This window comes from Pseudophryne corroboree, chromosome 4 (genome assembly GCF_028390025.1).
Source record: "Pseudophryne corroboree isolate aPseCor3 chromosome 4, aPseCor3.hap2, whole genome shotgun sequence".
NCBI lineage: Eukaryota > Metazoa > Chordata > Amphibia > Anura > Myobatrachidae > Pseudophryne > Pseudophryne corroboree.
The window spans coordinates 480,886,639-480,910,389 of NC_086447.1; the positions used below are offsets into that span (position 1 = coordinate 480,886,639).

Here is a 23,751-nt window from a genome sequence, read left to right on the forward strand (position 1 = left end):
CAGGACGTGCACGCCGGAGAGTGGAGTCTTCATTCAGAAGTTTTTAAACTCCTAGTGTACAGGTAGGGCCTACCGGATGTAAACCACACGGCATTTCGACACAATTACAAGGTTCCGGTCTTCGGACCTCGGAAAAGGGATCCTCAAGCAGCGTTCATGGATGCACTGGCGGTTCCATGGAACTTTCAGTTCCCTCCAGTGTCACTCCTGCTACAGAAGTTCAAACAAGAAGGAGGAATGCTACTACTAGTCGCTCCAGCGTGGTCCAGACGGCATTGGTTCTCAGACCGGCAGGGTCTGTCGACAGGGCAGGCCCTTCTACTTCTTTAGCGACCAGACCTCCACGTACAGGGCCCTTGTCTGTACCCAGACCTGGCCATGCTGGCTTTGACAGCCTGGCTCTTGAAGCATCACTCCTGAGGGCCAAAGGATTTTCAGAGGCAGTTATTTAAACTATGCTGAAGGCCCGTGTTACAAGCCACCTCTGGTGGGTCTGTGTAATTGCAGCCTGACTCTTATGTCTTCTGTGTGCAGTCCAGCTGCTGCATAATTAGGCCATTAACACTAGGCCTTGTGTGTCAGGCTGCTCACCTGCAGTTACTCTACTCATTAAGGGGGCTTGTCCTTTTTGGCTGTCCTGATTGGATATTGGGTCTTTGATTACCCAGCCTGCCCAGGACCTAGCTGCTGGTTATATTCAGTCCTGAACCTGATTCTGTACAAACCTTATCTATTCAGTCTATCCTGATGAACCCTGAACAGTTTGTGTAATCCTGTCATACGCTGAGCCTGCTGTTTCCATGCAAGTGCCTGATCCTGGTGATCCAGTCTACATTGTCTCTGTTAAGAGCTTCTGCTTATGTACCCGATTCTGTGCACTATCCGGTGTACTCCAGTCTGTAATTGCTCAACTAGAGCTTTAGTTTGTACCCTAAGGTGGGCAGATATAACAAGTGCAGAGAGTTAGATTTGGGTGGGGTGTGTTTAAACTGAAATCTAAATTGCAGTGTAAAAATAAAGCAGACAGCATTTACTCTGCACAGAAACAAAATAACCCACCCAAATCTAACTTTCTGCAAATGTTATATCTGCCGCACCTGCAGTGCACATGCTTTTGCCCAACTGCTAACAAATTTGCTGCTACTATCAGGTCTGAATTACACCCTCTGTGTCACTCGTACCATCTATTCAACTATGTTATACATGTACCGTTGGTGTCGCTATTAGTAGTCACTTCAGTATTCCAGCCCTGCATGTTTGTACGTCTGTAGCCGGCGCCGCTCTGCGGTCTGGTCCTGTATTTTTGTCTGCCTGTGCCGGTGCTGCTCCGCAGTCCGGTACAGCAAGTCCATTTGTGAGTTCCTGTATTGCGTGCTATCTGGTCCTGTATTTCTGTCTGCCTGTATTATATTTAGACGTTACCAGGGACTGCATCGCTATCACCTCGGCCATTACGGTTCAGTACCCAGCGCTTGGTTTCCCATCTCCAGTACTGTGGCGCTAGTGAGTACCATCTGCCACAGTGATCCCGTGTCAGTCGCACACGGTAGTGTTCTGAAGTTATTGTTTGTCCTGTGTGTCCCTCTCTGACTCCAGTTCCGTACTTGCCTTGCCCAGCCTCCCACAGCAGTCTTGTCTATCATAAAAACCTGGGGGCATCTGAGTACTGGGCGGACCTAATACTCCCGGGAAAGGCAACTGCTATAGGCAAAGTCTTTGGCTGCAGGAGGCTAAAGGACTGCTGGGCAAGAGCAACAGCAACACCTAGTACCATCCTGGTGGCACCCCTAACAGCCCGTAAACCGGCCTCTGTCCGGATATATTACAGGGTCTGGATTTCTTACTGCACTTGGTGTGCTGATAAGAATTACGATGCCTATAGATTAAGAATTTCCAGAATTCTGGCTTTTCTACAAAGAGGCCTTGACTTAGGTCTTCATCAGGCCTCTCTCAAGGTTCACATATCTGCCTTGTCAGTGTGGTTTCAGAGAAAAATTGCGCCTATACCTGACGTTCATACTCAGGGTGTCCTACGGATTCAGCCTCCCTATGTCCCTCCTGCGGCTCCATGGGATCTGTCTGTTGTACTGAATGCCCTGCAAGAGTCTCCATTTGAACCTCTTGAATCATTGGACTTTAAATGGCTCACGGCCAAGGTCCTGTTCTTGCTGGCTTTTGCCTCTGCAAGACGGGTGTCGGACTTAAGCGCCTTGTCCTGTCGTCCACCCTTTCTGTTATTTCACCGGGATAGGGCCAGGTTATTTGCGTAAGGTGGTGTCATCTTTTCACCTTAACCAAGAGATTGTGGTTCTGGCCACAAACATGGCTGGCCTGCGAATAAGCAAACCTTGGCCAGATGGATTAGAATGGCGATTGCACAAGCCTATGCGCAGGCTGGACTTCCAGCTCCTGCTGCTATTAAAAGCCCATTCTACTCGGTCTGTTGGCCCTTCTTGGGCGGCCAACCGTGGCACGTCCGCAGACCAATTGTGCAAGGTGGCTATGTGGTCTTCAGTGAACACGTTTCTTAGGTTCTATGCCTTTGATACCGTCGCCTCTCAGGGTGCTTCCTTTGGACGTTGGATTCTCACATCCGCTAAGGCACGTCCCCTCCCTTGAGGAACTGCTTTAGGACATCCCCAATGCTTTCCCTGTGGAAACCAATGTAACCTGCCGCAGAAAAAGAGTTATGGTAGACTTACCATGGTTAACTCTCTTTCTGCGAAGTACATTGAGTTCCACAGGATGCCCACCCTGACGCACCTAGCTTCTTTGGTTGTATGGCATTAGCTGCTGGTACCTTCTCCTGTCGTGAGAATGTGGTTCAATGTAACTAACATCTGCCTTCTCTCTTGCCTGCTCCTGCATTGGACTGGTTAACGAAACTGAGCTCTCAGTGCCTGAAGGCAGGGTTATAGAGGAGGCCCCAATGCATCCTGGGACAGCTAAAGTTTTAGCCTGTTGGTGCCTCTGGGTCAAGATCCACTCTACATCTCAATGTTTTCCCTGTGGAACCCAATGTACAGTACCTCGCAGAAAGAGTTAGCCATGGTAAGTCTACCATAACTGCTTTTTTGTGCGCCCATTATACAGTACTCTTTCCTCTTACCTGTTCAATAACTGTAGCTTTACTGTATTTAAACTTTACCCTATTAAAAATTATATATCATGGGCGTGGCTTGACACAGCATGGTGTAGGCAGCTCCTGCCAGAGCTCCTGCTAATATCCTGATCTATCTCCTGTTTCCCTGGTGTTCTGTGGCTGAAAATTTCTGCTAGAGTGCAGTACCCCCCTCTGCTCCTGCAGTGTGAATTTGGGGATCCTCTGTGCCAAGAGTCCTAACTTACTGGCTGGTGATGTCTGTGACTGGATCCTGAGGCAGACTCTGCTCTCAGTGTGGCTGTTGCTCCTGCTGCCGCTCTGCCCTCACTCAGCTGCTGGGGCCAGTGTGCTCAGTGCTGGTGAGCTTGTATTATACACAGCACACATTCCACTGCCTGTCCCCTTCTCCCCTGGTGCGGATATTACTGAGCACATAGTATTACAGAGACAACACTCCCTGTGAATTTGGGACAGAGCTTTAACTATAATTGTAGTGCAGGGAAGAGAACTGTATGCCTGGCTCCCTCTCACCTCTAGAACACATTTGCTGGACTCACACCCCTGTGTTCTTTGGATGAGCTGAGCTCCTGTGTGTATAACTCTGCTCCCTTTCTACCAGTGGATCTTCCTCTTGCTCCTACAGTATATTGCTTCTTCCCCCTGCAGCCATGTTAATCCTGTTCATATTTCTGGACATTCGGTCTCAATCATCCTGAAGGCTATCGCGGAATCCGAGCAAAGGATTCTTAATATGTTTGTAGTAGAGACTGTTGCAGTAACTGGTTCTCCTGTGGGGTCCACCTGCCTGCCGGTGCTGCTACCCTCGGGGAGCTTGTATCTGTGGGGCCTGCCTCTCCGCTACAGTCGATGCTTAATGCTGGAGGTTCCTCCGACGAACACATTGTGAACAAAATGGGGGAGTTGCGGATTCTTCCTGCGCATATTCACCGTTATTTGCAGTGGGTGATGGCGCGTGGGATGTCGGTGACTGCCTTCGTCTCATCGTTGCTGACTGTATGGACCTCCATTGCAATTTTCTTTGAGGGTCTGCAGTGTGACCTCCTTCATAATGGGGGAGAACGGTATTGTATCATTTCGCAGTTAATTGTGATGTTTGGGAGAGGGATGGTTCTCCATTCTACATTTACCGTAGAACTGTGGCCTATCCTCTTATCTATCTGGCTAATGCTGTGCAGGATGGTTGCTGGCTCCACTACCTTCCTGACTACTGCTCGTGTACCGCTAAATGACTTGATTCCAGAGTGGGCTTATCCTCCGGACTGATTTTCTTTCTTTCCAAGTCTGTATAATACCTCACTGGTTACCGGGTCCTTGGCTGTGTTCTATTTTATTGTTGATACTTTCTTAAATACTATGTTCTATTCAGTTTTTTGTATGTCTTACCATTGATATAATTTCATTATTTGATGGTTCTAAGATATGTTTTATTTGACCATCGCTTATTTAAGGGTTACATATCCCTATATACTGTTGTATCTGTAGGGTGCTTCCAGCACTATTCCTTATATTTCCGGGTCGCTTATCATATCTCCATATTTGCATATTCATTTTTTATTTTTATTTTTTATTCTCATATGAGGGAGATCTACTCAATTTACTGTTCGGCCATATTTCTTCTTTTTTTTTATTTGCCCCAGTCACTTATTTTTTTCATTTATCCTGGTATTAGGGAAGGGAGGGAGGGGGGTGTTAGACAGTTAGGTCACGTAGTTTAATGGGGGGTGGGGGGTTTGGGGATCCAGGTATACCTAGGTTGGGGATAGGCTATACAGGGTGGGGGGTTTTGAGGTGGTTTGTTTTGGGGGGTTTTGTTTTTTGTTCTGTATTGTAGGGATTTTTGTTTTATCTCTATGAGCAGCAGAGGTCTTAGGATTTTAATTATTTCTTATCTTTTTTTTTTCTTTCTTTCTGTATATTCAGGCAGGTGTTTTATCTATAGTTTGCAGTGCCAATACTTTTGTATTTTTCTACGCCTCATGGGTCAGTCTTTTTTTTATTTTATTTTATCATTTTATCCTCAATGTGTGAGCTCACATGGCGCCTGTGGGCTCTTACTCTTACTGCTTATTGCTATAATGTGGGGCGTATTGTATATCCTGTACTATTAGACGTGTACTGCAATTGTATTCTGTGTCTCCTGTCTGACCGTACTTCTGATTGCATCCTGCATACTTTACTATACCTGCCGGTATTGTTTGTTTTATAAGTATACTCTTTAAATTTTTATTTTTTTATTTTATATTATTCTTTTTGGGATGTTAATTTAAAACTTTCAATAAAAAATATGCAATTTAAAAAAAAATTATAGATCATAAAATCTACTAAAATACAGGGGAACTCCTCTCACTACAAAACTCTTACAAGTGTGCAGATACACAATACTTCTTTTGTTGAAACTGCAGGCAAACAAGCATATTTCGGGACTAGTCAGCTCTAAGTTTGTTACAGGAGGTCACCAAGGGTAGCAATGTATGCTACATAAGGGCATATTTTATGTAGGAGGGGTTCACTGATTGTGGTGTAATTCTTTAAAACAATATAAGGCATGTTCTAAAAGGTATGTTATGTATTTGAGGCCTTACATAAAGGTACTGCTCTAGCTACCATGGATGCACTTACATAATAAGGTTCAGCTTCTCTTTCAGTTAGCTCATCCTGATATAATGTGAAGCATGTTGGTAATCGTCCATACCAAACGTCTCGAAGTACGTCCTTGTCATCTGTCATTCTTCCAGAAGTTTGGATTGCACATATAGACCAGTTGGTTTCATTCACAGGTTAAGTGACAAAATTATATTCTGAAAGAGAGTTAAAGTGGAGACATTTTCTGTCAAACGGTATCTAAAGAACAGATGGCCATGAACCTCTTCAAAAGGTCTTTAATGTATTTAAATGGACTGTATGATACAATTTTGAATAATTAAAATAATAATTCTTTTATCCAAATAGGTCACCTATACAGCTGTGTCCGATTACACCCATCCCTTCTGCACCATATGTCGCAAGATGCCTGGCATGATTCACATGCTGCACATTTTTATCTCAGTTTTGATACTTTTCGCTACACTGTGCTACTTTTCATAAATTTTGCAACCATAACTGTTAATGACAGCAAGTAATGAATGTGGATGAGAAAAGCAGAACACAAAGCACACTAGCTGCCCCCAGTGGTCAACTACTGATAAAACACACTTTATAAAAGGATTTATACAAATCCTTTAACCAACAGCATATCATATAATTATGATTAAGCTATATCTAAACTAATAACTGTGACCCTGTTTTCAGCAACGTACTCTTTGGGGTCTATTTACTAAGCCTTGGATGGAGATTAATCCGACAGAGATAAAGCACCAGCCAATCAGCTCCTAATTGTCATTTTTCAAACCCAGACTGTGACATAGCAGTTAGGAGCCGATTGGTTGGTACTTTATCTCCGTTGGATTTATCTCCACCCAAGGCTTAGTAAACAGACCCCTAAATCACTATGTCAGCAGAAAAACAAAACTATAAAGGAGCATATAGACACAAAGGCAAATGCAGGATACTGTATCTATGGGGGCTTTCATAATACTTTATTTTAGAGTGTAGCCAGCCCATCAAGAGGACCTAAATAGCATATGGGGCCTTATTCAGGTTTGTTAACAAATAAAAAAAAACACATTAATGGGCAAAACCATGTGCACTGCAGGGGGGGCAGATGTAATATGAGCAGAGAGAGTTAGATTTGGGTGAGGTATGTTCAAATTAAAATATAAATTGCAGTGTAAAAATCAAGCAGCCAGTATTTACCATGCACAGAAATAATATAACCTACCCAAATGTAAATCTCTCTGCACATGTTACATCTGCCTATAGGCATTTCTATAATGGGTGCAGTGTGTGCGTAGGAGCTCACACCGCACCCATGTATTATACTTACTATTCCGGAGTCCCGCAGCGGTGGCCCTCCAGTGCGGGCATAAATCACTCGAAAAAAGGCCACCGCGGCCATTTCCGAATGATTTGCGCATGCGCACTGGAGATATCCCCCCAGGAACAAGGCGCGTATGGCATGTTCCCGGATACCTGCACATGCGCAGTAGACTCTAGCATTCTACTGCTGACAGAGAGGAGCGGGCCCTCTAAGAATGCTTCACGAGGGTCCCCTGCTCTCTTAAAACACCCCTGTACAGTGTATCATGGTTTTGTCCATTCGTGTGCTTTTTTTGGTTTGTTAACAAACCCGAATAACCCGTACAGTCTGCCTCATACAAAGTGCAACATATGTAATACTTAGACATGTAAGTAATTTTCCCTATCATGAATACTATAAAAGTGTATGCCAAAGAAATATCTGATTCATACGTTCCCAACACTGTGAGAACTACAGTATGCACCAAATGCTCACTCTCCGAAGATCAGATCTAATGGATTCAGTTTGATATCCCGATGGACGTGATGCTGGCGGTCAGAATCCAGACAGCGTCATCCCGGCCATCAGAAACCCGACAGCCCCTACAAAAGTACCCTAACCCTCCCCTGCCCACTACCCCTCCCTTGGGGGTGCCTAACCTTAACCCTTCCCAGTGGTGCCCCGCTGCCCCTCCCCAGTACCTAACCATAACCTTCCCATCCCTGTACCCTAACCCCCCTTCTAATGCCTAAAACTAACACCCACCCCCACCCCCACAGCAGGAATCTACCAATCAGTCCACTCCTTAGTAAAAAGCACATGGCAGCCTGCCTGGAGTTTGCCAAAATGCACCTGAAGGACTCTCAGACCATGAGACACAAAATTCTCTGGTCTGATGAAATAAAGATTGAACTCTTTGGCGTGAATGCCAGGCGTCATGTTTGGAGGAAACCAGGCAGTGTTCATCACCAGGCTAATATCATCCCTACAGTGAACCATGGTGGTGGCAGCATCATTCTGTGGGGATGTTTTTCAGTGGCAGGAATTGGGAGATTAGTCAGGATAGAGGGAAAGATGAATGCAGCAATGCACAGAGACCTGCTCCAGAGTGCTCTTGACCTCAGACTGGGGCGACGGTTCATCTTTCAGCAGGACAACGTCCCTAAGCACACAGCCAAGATATCAAAGGAGTGGCTTCAGGACAACTCTGTGAATGTCTTTGAGTGAGCCAGCCAGAGGCCAGACTTGAATCCCATTGAACATCTCTGGAGAGATCTGAAAATGGCTGTGGAACGACGCTTCACATCCAACCTGATGGAGCTTGAGAGGTGCTACAAAGAGGTATGGGCGAATCTGAGGTTGTAATTGCTGTGAAAGGTGCATCAAGAAAGTATTGAGCAAAGGCTGTGAATACTATTTTTAATAAATTAGCAAAACTCTCAATTTGTGTAGAATTTTGAGGTGGAAAAATTAATTTACTCCAGTTTGAAATAAGGGTGTAACATAACAAAATGTAGAAAAAGTGAAGCGCTGTGAATACTTTCTGGATGCACTGTATAATAAAGCAGTTTCACCCCATTACGTTGACTCTTGGAACCAGTGAAATTTTAAATAGATGGGGTTTTGCAGTCAAATTGCTGACACCTTCATACCCTAACCCTACATTGGAAGCAGGAGTTAAGCTTCTCACAAAATAGAACATCACAGTCAACCGCAGCTCCTCTGAGCCAAGTAGTCCCTTCAATCAGAATGTAGTCAGGTTGAAATAGACTACAGTTAGCATACTTGAGAGACTGTATAGAAATTGTAAGTGTGTTACATAAAAGGTAAGAGATTAAGAGCAGTTTAACCTTTCCTTTGGCGGGCGGGCGTCCGCCTTTCTTTTGTTAACATAGCTATTTTGTATTGTGAATTTCTCCATATGCTTTTTTGTTTTTAGCACCACTGACTGCCCCTCAAATGTTAATCACCTAACCAAACTTCTGCACGTTTAGTATATACTTTAATGCAATGTAAAAAGCTTTTTCAGTAACCCCTTCTCAGTTTTCTCTCCAATACAGCCCTTCCCAATTCCACCTCCTATCCAGAGAGGACACAAATACAAACTAGCACACAGTTCATTATGCAATACATAGATATTGGTAAGCTGTAAATATAATAGGATTTTAATACCTACCGGTAAATCCTTTTCTCTTAGTCCGTAGAGGATGCTGGGGTCATCATAGAACCATGGGGGTATAGACGGGATCCGCAGGAGACATGGGCACTTTAAGACTTTGAAAGGGTGTGAACTGGCTCCTCCCTCTATGCCCCTCCTCCAGACTCCAGTTATAAGAACTGTGCCCAGGGAGACGGACATTTCGAGGAAAGGATTTATTGTTAAACTAAGGTGAGATTCATACCAGCTCACACCTCAAGCATGCCGCACAACGTGGCATTCAACAGAACACAAGCCAACGGCATGAACACTTGCAGCAAAATGCTGACAGTAACGTAACATGTGTGTAACCACAACTAATAACTGCAGATACAGTATGCACTGGGACGGGCGCCCAGCATCCTCTACGGACTAAGAGAAAAGGATTTACCGGTAGGTATTAAAATCCTATTTTCTCATACGTCCTAGAGGATGCTGGGGTCATCATAGAACCATGGGGTTATACCTAAAGCTCTAGAACGGGCGGTAGAGTGCAGATGACTCTGCAGCACCGATTGACCAAACAAGAGGTCCTCCTCAGCCAGGGTATTAAACTTGTAAAACGTTTTGCAGATGATTGTTTAAAAAAAATCTGCAATGTATGGGGTACACAGATCACAGTGATTTAAACTGGGAAATCCAGGTTTTTTAACATGTTGAATTTCACATATCGATTGGGACTGTAGGTTGCTATTGTATGGTAACAATCAGGAGATTTGCAGATTTAAGGGGGGTACACACGGAGTGATGTTCAGCTCATTTAAAAACAATCTGACTAGATTGCTTAGAACATCGCTCCGTGTGTAGGGGTGCCGGCGACAGCGATGTGCGTCACTATCGCCGGTGCTAGATTGGCCTGCATGCAGGCACAATCTAGCAGGTCGCTCATTTCACCGCTTGGTGAAATGAGCTGCTCCCCGTGTCCTCCCACTCCACCCTTCCTCACTCAGCACATCGCGCTGTGCTGAGTGGGGGGAGAGATATGTGCTGAGCGGTCTGTGCTAGACCGCTCAGCACACATCTCTGGGGAAATCTCCCCGTCAGTACGGCCCTTTACTAATAAAATTATGAGCCTTTTTTTGAGTGCAAATCACTGAGAAAAATAGGATTTTAATACCTACCGGTAAATCCTTTTCTCTTAGTCCGTAGAGGATGCTGGGGATGCTTCAAGAACCATGGGGTATAGACGGGATACGCAGGAGACATGGGCACTTTAAGACTTAAAAAGGGGTGTGAACTGGCTCCTCCCTCTATGCCCCTCCTCCAGACTCCAGTTATAGGAACTGTGCCCAGGGAGACGGACATTTCGAGGAAAAGGATTTATTTAATTTTTAAACTAAGGTGAGACACATACCAACTCACACCTCAACACGCCGTACAACATGACCAACATCAACCACAGACTGACTGAACTTAACGCAACACGAGTGTAACCATAACCAAACTGCAGAACAGCCCGCACTGGGACGGGCGCCCAGCATCTTCTACGGACTAAGAGAAAAGGATTTACCCGTAGGTATTAAAATCCTATTTTCTCATACGTCCTAGAGGATGCTGGGGATGCTTCAAGAACCATGGGGTTTATACCAAAGCTCTAGAACGGGCGGGAGAGTGCGGATGACTATGCAGCACCGATTGACCAAACAAGAGGTCCTCCTCAGCCAGGGTATCAAACTTGTAAAACTTTGCAAAGGTGTTTGATCCCGACCAAGTAGCAGCTCGGCAAAGCTGTAATGCGGAAACTCTCCGGGCAGCCGCCCAGGAAGAGCCCACCTTTCTGGGTGAATGGGCTTTCACCGATTTCAGTAACGGCAATCCTGCCGTAGAATGAGCCTGCTGAATCGTATTACAGATCCAGCGCGCAATAGTCTGCTTGGAAGCAGGAGCCCCAATCTTATTGGGAGCCCAGAGAACAAACAGAGCCTCTGTTTTCCTAATCTGCACCGTTCTGGTGACATAGATTTTCAAAGCTCTAACCACATCGAGAGACTTCGATTCCGCCAAGGTATCAGTAGCCACTGGCACCACAATAGGCTGGTTTACGTGAAAAGATGAAACCACTTTTGGCAGAAATTGCTGACGAGTTCTCAACTCCGCTCTATCAGCATGGAAGATTAAATAGGGGCTTTTGTGAGACAAAGCCGCCAACTCGGACACCCACCTTGCGGACGCCAAAGCCAACAACATGACTACTTTCCAAGTAAGGAATTTTAAGTAAACCTTACGCAAAGGTTCAAACCAATGTGATTGAAGGAACTGCAACACCACATTAAGATCCCATGGTGCCACTGGAGGCACAAATGGAGGTTGGATGTGCAACACGCCTTTCACGAAAGTCTGAACTTCTGGAAGGGAGGCCAATTGTTTCTGAAAGAAAACCGATAAGGCCGAAATCTGTACCTTAATTGAGCCCAATTTTAGGCCCGCATCCACACCTGCTTGTAGAAAATGGAGAAAACGTCCTAGTCAAAACTTTTCCGTAGGAGCCCCTTTGGATTCACACCAAGAAACATATTTTCTCCAAATACGGTGGTAATGTTTAGACGTTACCCCTTTTCTGGCCTGAATAAGTGTGGGAATGACTTCACTGGGAATACCCTTACCGGCTAGGATTTTGCGCTTAACCGCCATGCCGTCAAACGCAGCCGCGGTAAGTCCTGATACACGCACGGCCCCTGTTGTAACCGGTCCTCGCGCAAAGGAAGAGGCCAGGGATCTCCTATGAGTAATTCCTGTAGATCTGGATACCAAGCCCTCCTTGGCCAGTCTGGGACAATGAGGATCACCCGGATCTTTGTTCTTCTCATGATCTTTAGAACCTTTGGAATGAGAGGAAGTGGAGGGAGTACATACACCGACTGAAACACCCACGGTGTCACCAGTGCATCCACTGCAATTGCTTGAGGGTCCCTTGACCTGGAACAATATCTCTGAAGCTTCTTGTTGAGACGAGATGTCATCATGTCTACTTGAGAAACTCCCAACGACTTGTCACCTCTGCGAAGACTTCTTGGTGGAGGCCCCACTCTCCTGGATGGAGATCGTGTCTGCTGAGGAAGTCTGCTTCCCAGTTGTCCACTCCTGGAATGAAGATCGCTGACAGAGCGTTTGTATGCTTTTCCGCCCAGCAGAAAATCCTTGTAACTTCTGCCATGCCGCTCTGCTTTTCGTTCCGCCCTGACGGTTTATGTAAGCTACTGCTGTTACACTGTCCGACTGGATCAGTACAGGCAGATCTCGAAGAAGATGTTCCGCTTGCAGAAGGCCGTTGTAAATGGCCCTTAGCTCCAGAACATTTATGTGGAGACAAGTTTCCTGACTTGACCATCTTCCTTGGAAGTTTTCTCCCATTGTAACTGCCCCCCAGCCTCGGAGGCTTGCATCCGTGGTCACCAGGAACCAGTCCTGTATCCCGAACCTGCACCCCTCTAGGAGGTGAGAGCTGTGCAGCCACCACAGGAGTAATATCCTGGTCTTGGAAGACAGGATTATCCTCCGGTGCATGTGTAGGTGAGACCCGGACCACTTGTCCAACAGGTCCCACTGGAACACTCTGGCATGGAACCTGCCAAACTGAATGGCCTCGTAGGCCGCAACCATCTTCCCCAGCAACCGAATGCATTGATGGATTGACACTCTTGCTGGTTTCAGAATTTGTTTGACCAGACTCTGAAGTTCCAGAGCCTTGTCCACTGTCTGTAGTTCTGTGTCCAATATCATTCCCAAAAATGACAACCGCGTCGTCGGAATCAACTGTGATTTTGGCAAATTTAGGAGCCAACCATGTTGCTGAAGAACTGTCAGGGAGAGTGCAACGTTTTGCACCAACTGGTCCCTGGATCTCGCCTTTATCAGGAGATCGTCCAAGTATGGAATAATCGTGACTCCTTGCTTGCGAAGGAGAACCATCATCTCCGCCATCACTTTGGTGAAAATCCTCGGAGCCGTGGACAGACCAAATGGCAACGTTTGAAATTGGTAATGACAATCCTGAATTGCAAACCTCAGGTAAGCCTGATGCGGAGGATAAATGGGAACATGTAAGTAGGCATCTTTTATGTCCACCGACACCATAAAATCCCCTTCCTCCAGACTGGAGATCACTGCTTGGAGAGACTCCATCTTGAATTTGAATTTCTTTAGGTAGAAATTTAGGGATTTCAGGTTTAGGATTGGTCTGACCGAGCCATCCGGCTTCAGGACCACAAACAGGCTCAAATAAAAGCCTTCTCCCTGTTGTGACTGGGGAACCCCGACGATAACTTGATTTTGACACAACTTTTGTATTGCGTCGCAAACTACCTCCCTGTTCGGAAGAGAAACTGGTAAGGCCGATTTGAAAATACGGCGAGGGGGAACATCTTGAAACTCCAGCTTGTACCCTTGGGATACTATTTGTAAAACCCATGGGTCTAGGTCCGAACGAACCCAAAACTGACTGAAGAGTTTGAGACGTGCCCCCACCGGTGCGGACTCCCGCATAGGAGCCCCAACGTCATGCGGTGGAATTGGCAGAAGCCTGGGAGAACTTCTGCTCCTGGGAGCCTGACAAGGCTGGTGATCGTTTACCTCTTCCCCTTCCTCTAGTAGCAAGGAAGGAAGAACCTCGGCCCTTTCTGTATTTATTGGGCCAAAAGGACTGCATCTGATAGTGATGCGTTTTCTTTTGTTGTGGAGGAACATAAGGTAAAAAGGATGACTTACCCGCGGTAGCTGTAGACACCAAATTATCAAGGCCGTCACCAAATAAGGCCTTACCTTTATATGGTAGAGATTCCATACTTTTCTTGGAATCAGCATCAGCACTCCATTGGTGTATCCACAACGCTCATCTAGCTGAGACTGCCATGGCATTGGCCTTAGATCCCAAAAGACCAATATCTCTCGCAGCTTCCTTAAGGTATGCTGCAGTGTCCTTTATATAACCCAGCGTCAAGAGGACGCTATCCCTATCTAGGGTATCTATTTCAGAAGACAAGTTGTCTGCCCACTTTTCGATAGCACTACTTACCCACGCAGACGCAATGACAGGTCTGAGTAACGTACCTGTGGTCGCATAAATGGACTTTAACGTAGTTTCCTGTTTACGATCCGCAGGATCCTTAAGGGACGCCGTGTCAGGTGAAGGGAGAGCCACCTTTTTAGACAAACGTGACAGGGCCTTGTCCACGGTGGGGGGTGACTCCCACTTTTCCCTATCCGCCAAGGGAAACGGATAAGCTACAGTAATTCTTTTGGGAATCTTAAACTTTTTGTCAGGAGCTTCCCAGAGTTTTTCAAATAGCGTGTTCAGTTCATGAGAGGGAGGAAACGTTACCTCAGGTTTCCTTTCCTTATACATACAGACCCTTTTATCAGGGACAGCCTGGTCCTCAGTGATATGTAGTACCTCTTTAACCTCCACAATCATGTACTGAATGCTTTTTGCCAATTTTGGATCTAATCTGGAATCGTTATAGTCGACACTGGAATCAGAATCCGTGTCGGTATCAGTGTCTGCCAATTGGGCCAGCGTACGTTTCTGTGACCCTGAGGGGACCTGACTTTACAATAACATATCTTCCATGCCTGGGTCTGAGACTAAGACTTATCTAGCCTCTTACTAATAAGAGCCACATGAGCATTCAAGGCGTTCAACACATTTACCCAATCCGGCGTCAGCGGTGCCGACAGGGTCACCCCCACAGCCGTTTGTGTCCCTAATACAGCCTCCTCCTGGGAAGAGCCTCAGACATGTCGACACACGTGCACCAAACACCCACAGACACACCGGGCATATAGGGGACAGACCCACAGTAAAGCCTGTCAGAGAGACACAGAGGGGATTTGCCAGCTCACACCCCAGCGCCCAATCAGCGGTTCTGAAGCGCCCAATAAACGTCCCAGACCTATAGCGCTTTTTATATAAAGTATATTGCACCAAATTTAGCCAGTGAAGGAAGGACCAGCGTGTCTGCAGCCTGATGGAAAATGGCGTCGAGTGAGCTGTGAGGACGAAGCTCCGCCCCCTTAATGGCGCGCTTCCGTCCCGCTTTTTGTATGATTATACTGGCGGGGGTTTTGGGACAGTGCCTCGGCACTAATGTCCCCTCAGGATTTATTAGCTGCCCAGGGCGACCCCCCCCCCCCCTTTCCCCTGCACCCTGTAGTGCTGCATGTATGTGGGAGCTTGGCGCGCTGCGGTACCTCAGATAAATGCGTCACTGAAGTCTTCTTTTCTTCATCTACTCACCTGTCTTCTGAGTTATGGCTCTGTAAGGGGGTGACAGCAGGCTGCAGAAGTGAGCATCTAGGCGTACCCAGCGATCAGCACCCTCAGGAGCGAATGGTGTCCTGTAGCCAGAAGCAGAGCCCTTGGACTCACTGGAAGTGGGTCATACTCCTCTCCCCTAAGTCCCACGAAGCAGGGAGACTGTTGCCATCAGCCTCCCTGAACATAAAAAACCTAACAAAAAGTATTTTTTCAGAGAAACTCAGTAGAGCTCCCTGCAGTGCGTCCAGTCTCACTGGGCACAATTCTAAAAGTGGAGTTTGGAGGAGGGGCATAGAGGGAGGAGCCAGTTCACAACCTTTCAAAGTCTTAAAGTGCCCATGTCTCCTGTGGATCCCGTCTACACTCCCATGGGTCTATGATGACTCCAGCATTCTCTAGGACGTATGAGAAACAAGGTTTAACTGTTCCTAATAAACAAAGGCTTTCCAGCGCCACTTTTCATAAATAAAGAGCAGTTATATTAGCAGACCAGGAAACATTATTCTTATGAGCCTATCTTTACAGGCAAAAGATACCGTACATGCTTTTACTGTAAACCTTCCATTAAGAGAAAATGGACTCACTTTTGTAATCACGGATTTAACCAATTTGTACGAACAACAGTTTTTTTCCTTTTGTATTGTATGCTCAGCTTTAGATTATTTTCCATACACAAGACAAACTTAAAGACAGAAATATAGATATTTAATAAGAGGCACCTGGAGGTCAGATAGGCAATCGTGGTCTCATTATATACATCAATCTCTAGATAAATTCCTTTCCTTAAAGAAATATATGAGGAAATACAAAACAAACCTTCCCAAAAATTCACCTTTAAGGAAAATCCCACAAATGATTTATATTTGTGGGTGATGTTCTCCTTTTTGTTAAAAGCCTGGACAACTCAATGGTTGCTCTGTATCAAAAATGACAAATCAGAATTGCAATTGAAAAAAGTCCTCAGGAGAGAAGGGAAAAAGTAATAAATGCAATACTGGCAACAGACCTTTGTATAAAAAGAGAACAAGAACAAGGAAGCCAGTGTGATTTGCGAAAGTAGAAGCAAGTAATGTGAATGCAAAAAAGAAGTCCTTTAGGAAATACAAGCAGACTCAGAATAATGAAGACGAAGCGGTGTATCTTGTTAGACAGAAGGAGGCCAAGTAGGTAATCAGATGCGCAAAAGCACAAGTTGAAGATAAAATGGCCATGTCAGTAGGTAAAGGGGCAAAACTATTTTCATGTGTATATATAAGTGAAAGGAGAGAAACAAAAGGCAGAATAATAAGACCAAAAACAGAGTGGTAGTCTTGTTGAGGGAGACAATGTAATAGCAGATCATCTTAATAAATATTTTTGCTCCATATGCAATACTGAAAGAGAGGGGAAGGGGTCAGAGTTAAGTTGCAGGTATATTCACAAAAACTAGGTGGAAACTAGTACAGTACATTTACAGAGATAATCCCGACAGTGGGATCACGGCTACCAGTAGGCCAGCAGCGGGGTGAAAGCTAGAAAGCCCCTTGCAGGTTCCCTGCGTTCGCCACAGGTTATACTCTCCCTCTATGGATGTCGTGGACACCCATAGATGGAGAAAAGCCTGTGTCGCTGGTATTCTAGCGGCGGAATTTCACCGCCTGTTGGGGTTCCAGCATCGGTACTGTGACCACCGGGATCACGACAGGTAGTCTTGTGATTGCATCCTCCTAACAGAACGCTCAAAACTGAAAGTGGATTAATCAGTGGGGCCAGATGGGATATCCAAGGATAAAAGAGCTTAAAGGGGTGTTTGTAACACTATTAACAGAATTATTCAACCACTCACTAGCTACAGGAGTAATTTCAGGGGGCTGAAAAAGAGTGAATGTAGTCCCACTGCAAAAAAGTGGAAGCAAGGAAGAGGCAAGCAATTACCAACCAGTGAGCCTTACATCAGCGATAGGGAAACTGATAGAAACACTCTTAAAAGAAAGCTGTAGAATATGTCAAATCCGCCAATTTACATGATCCCAAACAGCATGGATTTATTGGGTGGGAGATCATGTCAAATAAATCTTATTGACTTTTTTGACTGGGTGACTAAAGTGCCATTATTTAATATCTTTATTGGTGATATTGCAAATGGTATTGAAGGGAAAGTATGCCATTTTGCAGATGAAACAAAAAGGTATGCAATTGGGTAAACACACCGAGAAGATTGATGACCTAGGTAGACCAGATGAATGGTCAAGAGCGTGGCAACTACAGTTTAATGCCAAAAATGCAAAATCATGCACTTGGGTCTCACAAATTTAAAGGCAACATATAGCATTATCTGAACTACAATGGAAACTACTGAGGAGGAAAGTGATCTAGGTGTCACTATTTCAGGTGACTTAAAGGCAGGTAAACAATGTAACAAAGTAATGAGTAAGGCAAGTCAGATGTTAGGTTGCAAAGGGTGAAGAAACAGCAGCAGAAAGAAATAAGTAATAATGTCACTGTATAGGTCATTGATACGGCCTCATCCAAAGTACTGTGTTCAGTTAGGCTATAAATACACTAGAGACGGTACAGAGAAGGGCAACTAAATTGGGGCATGGCCTACATAACCAAACTTACACAGAAAGACTAAAAGTTCATAATGCGTATAGCTTGGAGAAGAGAAAGAGGGGATTTGATAGAAACGTAAACATATATCAAGATTTTAACAAGTGTGACAGAGATCATAAATCGGACATGGGTATAAAACTGCAGGGTTGTGGCTGGACAGAATCCAGGCCAAATATTTCTTGAGGCCAGTGTTGAGAAGCAGATGATTGCAGGCAGCTGTCAGTTGCTGGAAAATAAGAATTTACTTACCGATAATTCTATTTCTCGTAGTCCGTAGTGGATGCTGGGGACTCCGTCAGGACCATGGGGAATAGCGGGCTCCGCAGGAGACAGGGCACATCTAAAAAGGCTTTTAGGTCACATGGTGTGTACTGGCTCCTCCCCCTATGACCCTCCTCCAAGCCTCAGTTAGGTACTGTGCCCGGACGAGCGTACACAATAAGGAAGGATCTTGAATCCCGGGTAAGACTCATACCAGCCACACCAATCACACCGTACAACTTGTGATCTGAACCCAGTTAACAGTATGATAACAAAACGAAGTAGCCTCCGAAAAGATGGCTCACAACAATAGTAATAACCCGATTTTTGTAACAATAACTATGTACAAGCATTGCAGACAATCCGCACTTGGGATGGGCGCCCAGCATCCACTACGGACTACGAGAAATAGAATTATCGGTAAGTAAATTCTTATTTTCTCTAACGTCCTAGTGGATGCTGGGGACTCCGTCAGGACCATGGGGATTATACCAAAGCTCCCAAACGGGCGGGAGAGTGCGGATGACTCTGCAGCACCGAATGAGAGAACTCCAGGTCCTCCTTAGCCAGAGTATCAAAATTTGTAAAATTTTACAAACGTGTTCTCCCCTGACCACGTAGCTGCTCGGCAAAGTTGTAATGCCGAGACTCCTCGGGCAGCCGCCCAGGATGAGCCCACCTTCCTTGTGGAATGGGCATCTACATATTTCGTCTGTGGCAGGCCTGCCACAGAATGTGCAAGCTGAATTGTACTACAAATCCAGCGTGCAATAGACTGCTTAGAAGCATGAGCACCCAGCTTGTTGGGTGTATACAGTATAAACAGCAAGTCAGACTTTCTGACTCCAGCCGTCCTAACTATATATATATATATATATATATATATATATTTTTAGGGCCCTGACCACGTCTAGTAACTTGGAGTCCTCCAAGTCCCTAGTAGCCGCAGGCACCACAAGAGGTTGTTTCAGGTGAAAACGCTGACACCCCTTTATGAAGAAACTGGAGACGAGTCCCAGTTCTGTCCTGTTCAAATGGAAAATTTTAATATGGGCTTTTGTAAGACAAAGCCGCCCATTCTGACAATCGCCTGGCCGAGGCCAGGGCTAACAACATGGTCACTTCCCATGTGAGATATTTGTCAACAGCATGGTCACTTTCCATGTGAGATATTTCAAATCCACAGATTTGAGCGGTTCAAACCAATATGATTTTAAGAAATCCCAACACTATGTTGAGATCTCACGGTGCCCCTAGGGGCACAAAAAAGCTGTATATGCAATACATCCTTTACAATCTGGACTTCAGGAACTGAAGTCAATTCTTTCTGGAAGAAAATCTACAGGGCCGAAATTTAAATGTTAATGAACCCCAATTTGAGGTCCAAAACACTCCTGTTTTCAGGAAGTGTAGAAATCGACCTAGTTGAATTTCCGTCGTGGGGCCTTCCTGGCCTCACCCACGCAACATATTTTCACCACATGTGGTGATGACGTTGTGCGGTCACCTCCTTCCTGGCTTTGACCAGGGTAGGTATGACCTCTTATGGAATGCCTTTTCCCCTCAGGATCCGGCATTCAACCGCCATGCCGTCAAACGCAGCCGCGGTAAGTCTTGGAATAGACATGGTACTTGCTGAATCAAGTCCCTTCTTAGCTCCCCAGGCCCTTAGTCCTCTGTGAGCATTTCTTGAAGTTCCGGGTACCAAGTCCCTCTTGGCCAATCCGGAGCCACTAGTATAGTTCATACTCCTCTATGTCTTATAATTCTCAATACCCTGGTTATGAGAAACAGAGGAGGGAACACATACACAGACTGGTACACCCACGGTGTTACCAGAACATCCACAGCTATCGCCTGAAGGTCTCATGACCTGGCGGAATACCTGTCCCGTTTTTTGTTCGGGCGGGACGCCATCATGTCCACCTTTGGTCTTTGCCAACGGTCCACAATCATGTTGAAAAACTTCCCTATGAAGTTTCCACTCTCCCGGGTGGAGGTCATGCCTGCTGAGGAAGTCTGCTTCCCAGTCGTCCACTCCCGGAAAGAACACTGCTGACAGTGCTATCACATGATTTTCCGCCTAGCGAAAAATCCTTGCAGTTTTCACTGCCCTCTTGCTTCTTGTGCCGCCCTTCTGTTTACGTGGGCGACTGCCGTGATGTTATCCCACTGGATCAATACCGGCTGACCTTGAAGCAGAGGTCTAGCTAAGTTTAGAGCATTATAAAATTGCTCTAAGCTTATTTATGCGGAGAGAATTCTCCAGACTTAATCACACTTCCCTGGAAATTTTTTCCCTGTGTGACTGTTCCCCAGCCTCTCAGGCTGGCCTCCGTGGTCACCGGCATCCAATCCTGAATGCCGAATCTGCGGCCCTCTAGAAGATGAGCACTCTGTAATCACCACAGGAGAGACACCCTTTTCCTTGGATATAGGGTTATCCGCTGATGCATCTGAGGATGCGATCCGGACCATTTGTCCAGCAGATCCCACTGAAGAGTTCTTGCGGGAAATCTGCCGAATGGAATTGCTTCGTAATAAGCCACCATTTTTACCAGGACTCTTGTGCAATGATGCACTGACACTTTTCCTGGTTTTAGGAGGATCCCGATTAGCTCGGATAACTCCCTGGTTTTCTCCACTGGGAGAAACACGTTTTTCTGGACTGTGTCCAGAATCTTCCCTAGGAACAGTAGACGTGTCGTCGGAAAAAGCTGCGATTTTGGAATATTTAGAATCCACTCGTGCTGTCGTAGAACTACTTAAGATAGTGCTACTCCGACCTCCAACTGTTCTCTGGACCTTGCCCTTATCAGGAAAGCGTCCATGTTTCTTTTAAGAAAAATCATCATTCCGGCCATTACCTTGGTAAAGACCCGGGGCGCCGTGGACAATCCAAACGGCAGCGTCTGAACTGATAGTGACAGTTCTGTACCAGGAACCTGAAGTACCCTTGGTGAGAAGGGCAAATTTGGACCTGTAGGTAAACGTCCCTGATATCCAGTGACATCATATCGTCCCCTTCTTCCTGGTTCGCTATCACTGCTCCGAGTGACTCCATCTTGATTTGAACGCTTGTATGTAAGTGTTCAAATATTTCAGATCTCACCGAGCCGGTTGGCTTCAGTACCACAATATAGTGTGGAATACTACCCCCTTCCTTGTTGTAAGAAGGGTACTTTGATTATCACCTGCTGGGATTACAGCCTGTGAATTGTGTGAGGGGGAGACGTCTCGAATTTCCAATGTACACCTGGGATATTACATGTAGGATCCCGGAGTTCCCTTGCGAGTGTTGCTGAAACTCTTGAGATGACCCCCTACCGCACCTGAGTCCGCTTGTACGGCCCCAGCGTTATGCTGCGGACTTGGCAGAAGCCGTGAGGAGCTTCTGTTCCTGGGAATGAGCTGCTTGCTGCAGTCTTCTTCCCTTTCCTCTCCCCCTGGGCAGATATGACTGGCCTTCGCCCGCCTGCCCGTATGGGGACGAAAGGACTGAGACTGAAAAGACTGTGTCCTTTTCTGCCAATATGTGACTCGGGGTAACAAAAGGTGGATTTTTCAGCTGTTGCCATGGCCACCAGGTCCAATGGACCGCCCCTTTATACGGCAATACTTCCATATGCCGTCTGGAATCTGCCTCACCTGACCACTGTCGTGTCTTCGTCTGGCAGATATGTACATCACATTTACTCTTGATGCCAGAATGCAAATATGCCTCTGCGCATCACACATATATAGAAATGCATCCTTAAAATGCTCTATAGACAATAAAATCCTGTCCCTGTCAAGGGTATCAAAATTTTCAGTCAGGAAATCCGACCAAGCCCCCTCAGCGCTGCACATCCAGGCTGAGGCGATTGCTGGTCGTAGTATAACACCAGTATGTGTGTATATACTGTTATGATATTTTCCAGCTTCCTATCAGCTGGCTCCTTGAGGGCGGCCGTATCTGGAAACGGTAACGCCATGTTTTTTATAAGCGTGTGAGCGCCTTGTCCACCCTAAGGTGTGTTTTCCAACTCGCCCTTACTACTGGCGGGAAAAAGGGTATACCGCCCATAACTTTCTGTCGGAGGAACCCCACGTATCATCACACACTTCATTTAATTTATCTGATTCAGGCAAAACTACAAGTAGTTTATTCCCACCCTACAAAATACCCTTATTTGTGGTACTTGTGGTATCAGAAATACGTAACACCTCCTTCATTGCCCTTAACATGTAACTTGTGGCCCTAAAGGAAAAATACGTTTGTTTCTTCACCGTCGACACTGGGGTCAGTGTCCGTGTCAGTGTCTGTCGACCGACTGAGGTAAATGGGCGTTTTTACAAGCCCCTGACGGTGTCTGAGACGCCTGGACCGATACTAATTTGTCCGCCGGCTGTCTCATGTCGTCAACCGGCTTGCAGCGTGTTGACATTATCACGTAATTCCATAAGTAAGCCATCCATTCTGGTGTCGACTCCCTAGAGAGTGACATCACCATTACAGGCAATTTTCTCCGTCTCCTCACCAACATTTTCCTCATACATGTCGACACACACGTACCGACCTACAGCACACACATACAGGGAATGCTCTGATAGAGGACAGGACCCACTAGCCCTTTGGGGAGACAGAGGGAGAGTTTGCCAGCACACACCAAAAGCGCCATAATGTATATAACAACCCTAGAAGGTGTTGTTTCTATATATGGGCTCTTAATATATAATTATATCGCCAATTTATGCCCCCCTTCTCTTTAACCCTGTTTCTGTAGTGCAGGGGAGAGTGGGAGCCTTCCTCACCAGCGGAGCTGGTCAGGAAAATGGCGCTGAGTGCTGAGGAGAATAAGCTCCGCCCCTTTCACGGCGGGCTTTTCTCCCGGTTATTAGGAAAACTGGCCTGGGTTAAATACATACATATAGCCTTAATGGCTATATGTGATGTATTTATTTGCCTCTAAGGTAATCTATATTGCTGCCCAGGGCGCCCCCAGCAGCGCCCTGCACCCTCCGTGACCGAGATCAGTGAGCCGTGTAGCAACAATGGCGCACAGCTGCAGTGCTGTGCGCTACCTTCATGAAGACTGAGGAGTCTTCTGCCGCCTGTTTCCGGACCTCCGTTCTGCCGTTCTTCAGCGTCTGTAAGGGGGATCGGCGGCGCGGCTCCGGGACGAACCCCAGGCTGACCTGTGTTCCGACTCCCTCTGGAGCTCAGTGTCCAGTAGCCTAAGACTTCAATCCTCCTGCACGCAGGTGAGTTGCAAGTCTCTCCCCTAAGTCCCTCGTTGCAGTGATCCTGTCGCCAGCAGGAATCACTGATTAGAAACCTAAAAAAAAAAACTTTTCTAAACAGCTCTTTAAGAGAGCCACCTAGATTGCACCCTCTCGGACGGGCACAAAAACCTAACTGAGGCTTGGAGGAGGGTCATAGGGGGAGG

General features: G+C 46.1%; 1 protein-coding gene across 2 annotated transcripts in view; it reads right to left on the reverse strand.

Annotated features, from left to right (window-relative positions):
• Positions 1-23,751, reverse strand: part of ATG5 (autophagy related 5) — a 465,798-nt gene that overhangs the window by 385,226 nt on the left and 56,821 nt on the right. Inside the window, exon 2 of one of the 2 annotated variants that reach the window (XM_063917056.1) lies at positions 5,744-5,922. The exons of the other annotated variant lie outside the window; for it this stretch is intronic. Within the exon in view, the coding sequence (XP_063773126.1) occupies positions 5,744-5,851 (108 nt within the window). The 5' untranslated portion in view covers positions 5,852-5,922. The remainder of the gene's footprint in view (positions 1-5,743; positions 5,923-23,751) is intronic. 2 annotated transcript variants of the gene reach the window in all.